General features: G+C 50.4%; 1 protein-coding gene across 1 annotated transcript; it reads left to right on the top strand.

The window, feature by feature from the left end:
• The first annotated feature begins 1256 nt into the window (after positions 1–1256).
• Positions 1257–3922, top strand: LOC123186537 (probable alpha-glucosidase Os06g0675700). The gene is made up of 3 exons (XM_044598286.1): positions 1257–1535; positions 1666–2051; positions 2134–3922. Exons 1-3 carry the CDS (start codon positions 1393–1395, stop codon positions 3855–3857), a joined length of 2253 nt encoding a protein of 750 aa, XP_044454221.1. The 5' UTR covers positions 1257–1392; the 3' UTR covers positions 3858–3922.
• The last annotated feature ends 572 nt before the right edge of the window (positions 3923–4494 follow it).

Here is a 4494-nt window from a genome sequence, read left to right as displayed (position 1 = left end):
ATGTCACGTGTACCCTGGCGGTCAAAACCCACTTGACAAGACATGCTCATTTTTATAAAAAGGTTCAATGTGGTACAACTTACCCTAAATGGGGTGATACCGATAAATACATCTCACATAGGGTAATTCCTATTAAAAATATCGGAATAGGGCCACAAAGTTGACTTTACTCTTTATAAAAAAATGACTCAATATCAACATGAGTAGGCAAATATATATTCTGCGCATATATTTCATGATGGGTATTATGTGAGAAAATTTCTTTTTTCAGATCTTGGTGTATTATTTCGATTAAGCGGGTCAAACTGGTAGAAATTTGGCATAGACCAAGTTTAACTTAGTACAGAGTTAAAATGGCAGTTAATTCAAAACAGATCTAGTGCATGTATTTGCAGTTCACATTTTGTTGCATTAATTATTTTCCTTCTTTAGGAAGTTAAAATTAATTGCTTCTTCATCCCGATGTACGCTGCATGTATTTGCAGTTCACATTTGTTTGCAATAATTATTTTCCTTCTTTAGCAAGTAAAAATTAGTCATTTGTATGAAGCGATAAGCCCTAGCTTTGAAAGCATTGAAGTACTGGCTCGTATAGCCTATCTATCTAGAGGTAATCCTAGGCACGTATTAAAAACTTTCCAAACATTTCAGATGATTGCTGGCCTATATAACCCCGAGTGTGCAGCAGATACTAGACATCACTTGTGTTGCACGCACCATCCACTCATGGCGATTGGCTTGCCATCCACTGATCATTTCGTGCTCCTCACCATCCTCATCTGGCTCCTCCTCCATCATTGCAGTGCAGTCTATGATGTCGAGTCAACCGCTGAGTCGGGGAAGCTGATATCGGCCCAGCTAAAGCTCGTCGGTGGGTCGACAGAATTTGGGCCTGATGTGAAGAGTCTCACCCTAACCGCAAGGCAAGTGTGTTTGATATTTCATTTCAATCAACTACTCCCTCCTTCCATCTATATAGGGCCTAATGCGTTTTTTAAGATTGTCTTTGACTATTGACAAGATTAATAGTACATGACATGCACAATGTGAAAATTATATCATTGAAGGCTCCTTTCACATACGAATTTAACGGTGTGCTTTGTGTAAGTTGCATGTTATATATTATTGCTCTAATATTTGGTCAAAGTTAACCTCGAAAAATGCATTAGGCCCTATATAGATGGAATGAGGGAGTAGCTAGATAAGTTGGTTCTTGCTCACAGATTCTTAATTTTGTGTCATGACGGCAGTCTTGAGACGGATAGCCGGCTACGCGTGCGCATCACCGATGCTGACCATCGGCGATGGGAGGTCCCCCAAGACGTCATCCCACGCCCGGCACCAGGGCCAGAACCAAAGGACGTTTTGCTCGACTCACCAGGCAATCCATCCATGCCGACCAACAGCACCATGTCCAGCGCGTCTTCCGACCTGACCTTCACCATCCACCCCAGCCCGTTCCGCTTCACGGTCTCCCGTCGCTCCACCGGGGACACCCTCTTTGACACTTCCGCCAACCTTGTCTTCAAGGACCGGTATGTTACAAGTGTTCCATTGCAATGTTATCTAGTGTAGCTTAGTTGATCCGCAAGAGTTAGATCGATGTAGAACAATACCATGGTCTGTAAGTAGCAAGTGAACGATGGGCATGAAATTGGAATGCAGGTACTTGGAGGTGACATCGGCGCTGCCGGCTGACCGAGCATCCCTGTATGGGCTCGGCGAGCAGAAAAAACAGACGTTCCGGCTACAACACAATGACACTTTCACGCTGTGGAACGGGGACGTGACGTGGTCCGACCAACCGGACCTCAACCTCTATGGCTCGCACCCGTTTTACATGGACGTGCGCTCCGGCGGTGCCGCGCATGGCGTGCTCCTCCTGAACAGCAATGGGATGGACATACTGTACGGCGGATCCTACGTCACCTACAAGGTGATCGGTGGCGTGCTAGACTTCTACTTCTTCGTCGGTCCCTCCCCGCTCGACGTCGTGGACCAGTACACACAGCTCATCGGCCGCCCTGCCCCCATGCCCTACTGGTCATTCGGTACGAGTACCTTCTTGGTAGGCATATATCCATATATATGCTGGCTCTGCTCTGCTACGCTCACTCGATCTTGCACTTGTAGGGTTCCACCAGTCTAGGTATGGCTACAAGAACGTGGCTGATCTGGATGGCGTGGTCGCCGGCTACGCCAAGGCCAGGATCCCACTGGAGGCGATCTGGTCGGACATCGACTACATGGACGGTTACCAGGACTTCACGCTGGATCCGGTGAACTACCCGTCCAAGCAGCTCCGGCCATTCGTGGACCGGCTCCACAACAATGGCCAGAAATACGTGGTCACCGTACACCCGGCTATCAAACGGCAAGCAGCACCTCACGAGGACTTGTTCCTCAAGCGAAACGGCGCCAACCTGGTAGGCGAGGCGTGGCCAGGCGAGGTCTACTTCCTGGACTTCATGAGCCCACGTAGCACCCAGTACTGGGCACGAAAGATCTCTGAGTTTCGGCGGACCATCCCTGTGGATGGGCTCTGGTGCGACATTAACGAGCCCTCCAACTTCAAGCAGTGGCAGCCTCTCAATCAGTTGGACGACCCGCCCTACCGCATCAACAACTCCGGCTTCCACCTTCCCATCAACTACAGGACTGTGCCGGTCTCAACGGTGCACTACAACGGCGTGTCCGAGTACGACGCGCACAATCTCTTCGGCCTCCTCCAGGCGCAGGCCACGCACGCCGGGCTGCTCAGGGACACCACACGCCGCCCCTTCGTGCTCAGCCGCTCTACCTTTGTCGGCTCCGGCCGTTACGCCGCGCACTGGGCCGGCAACAATGTCGCGCGGTGGGACGAGCTTGCGCAATCCATCAACACCATCCTCAACTTTGGCCTCTTCGGCATCCCAATGATGGGCGCCGACATCTGTGGCTTCAACGGCAACACCACCCAGGAGCTCTGCAGCCGCTGGATTCAGCTTGGCGCATTCTACCCGTTCGCCAGGGCCCACGCAGAGAAGACAACCCTCCGGCGAGAGCTCTATGTGTGGGAGCCGACGGCACGGTCGGCGAGGAAAGCGTTGGGGATGCGCTATCGGCTACTGCCCTACATGTACACGCTAATGTACGAGGCGCACATGACGGGGGCGCCCATCGCGCGGCCACTCTTCTTCTCCTACCCGCAGGATGCCGACACCTATGGCGTGGACAGGCAGTTCATGCTAGGCCGCGGCGTGCTTGTCTCTCCGGTGCTACAGCCCGGCGCCACCACCGTGGACGCCTATTTCCCGGCCGGCCGGTGGTTCAGTCTTTACGACTACTCCCTCGCCTACACCATGAAGGTCGGCAAGCGCGTGACCCTCCCGGCGCCAGCGGACTTGGCAAACGCGCACCTGGCCGGCGGCAACATCCTACTACTGCAGCATGCCGACCTCACCACGTCCGCTGCACGCCAAAGCGAGTTCCACCTCCTTGTGGCGCTCGCGGAGAATGGGACGGCCAGTGGGGAGCTGTTCTTGGATGACGGCGACTCGCCGGAGATGGGCGCTGTGGGAGGCAGTTGGACCCTGGTGAGATTCAGCTGCGACAGGGAGGAAAGCAAAGGCATGGTCACCACCAAGGTGAGTTCACATGTGGTTCAGAACTCATACGCGCCGAGTCGGGCGCAGGTCATCGGCAAGGTGGTCTTCATGGGGCTGCCGTCCGCACCAAAGAGCTTCACTATCTATGTAAACAGCGTGCAGCTCAAGGCAGCCCGCACCAAGTCCCGGACGAGTGGAGTCTTCAGCATCAGTGGCCTGTCGCTGGCAATCGGACAGAAGTTTGAGATAAAGCTTGTCATGTCCCATTAGTAACGAAACCAATTGTGGAGTACAATTTTTTATCGGAATAAATAAAAGTTGAATATTGATCTAGAGTGATCTATTGTTTAATGTTTAATCATTTGATCTAGGGTTTTAAAAATGTCTTAACAGGTTGATTTTATTTTCTCAAAATCTAAGGTACTGCTTATTTAATTGTCGATGTGGCTGGTATTCAGAAGGTACATCGGCAATGTTGCAACTCAAAGGGGTAGGAAAACTGTTCTTTAGCAAATGACAATTGAGGTTTATCATCGTCGTTGGCGAGGCAACCAGTTGAAGATTGATAATATCGTGTGACTGTTCTAACGTGCATCCGACCCCCTAGCAGCTTCTACTCTCATTTCATAAAAGCAAACATAGGTATTTAAGTGGCCCCTAAGACTAAGACGCTCACTTACAAGATGTATGTTGATCTGAAATTGTTATTTGACCTTTTTCCTTTTGGCCCAATAGACCAAATTAGGCTAGAGTCTATTTTGTTTTACGTTTGACAAAACAAGACAAGGCCTTGATTTCTTTTGCTTCCTCAAATATCAACGTCTTCGTAGGTTTCACACAGCATATGTAACTAGCAACATCGGAATTGTAACTATGAGCTATTTTTAATGTTTTACCATTTGACCTA

The sequence above is a fragment of the Triticum aestivum genome, chromosome 2A (assembly GCF_018294505.1).
Source record: "Triticum aestivum cultivar Chinese Spring chromosome 2A, IWGSC CS RefSeq v2.1, whole genome shotgun sequence".
Classification (NCBI taxonomy): Eukaryota; Viridiplantae; Streptophyta; class Magnoliopsida; order Poales; family Poaceae; genus Triticum; species Triticum aestivum.
Note: the sequence above shows the minus strand (reverse complement) of the source record. Positions and strands in the feature narration are given on the sequence as shown.

What these genes read in the sequence shown, in the direction of transcription:
- LOC123186537 (XM_044598286.1), top strand. Translation starts at nt 1,393, where the DNA reads ATGCCGACCAACAGCACCATGTCCAGCGCGTCTTCCGACCTGACCTTC. An exon ending in AACCTTGTCTTCAAGGACCG is followed by an intron (nt 1,536 to 1,665) that starts GTATGTTACAAG and finishes ATTGGAATGCAG; the next exon opens with GTACTTGGAGGTGACATCGG. An exon ending in CATGCCCTACTGGTCATTCG is followed by an intron (nt 2,052 to 2,133) that starts GTACGAGTACCT and finishes TTGCACTTGTAG; the next exon opens with GGTTCCACCAGTCTAGGTAT.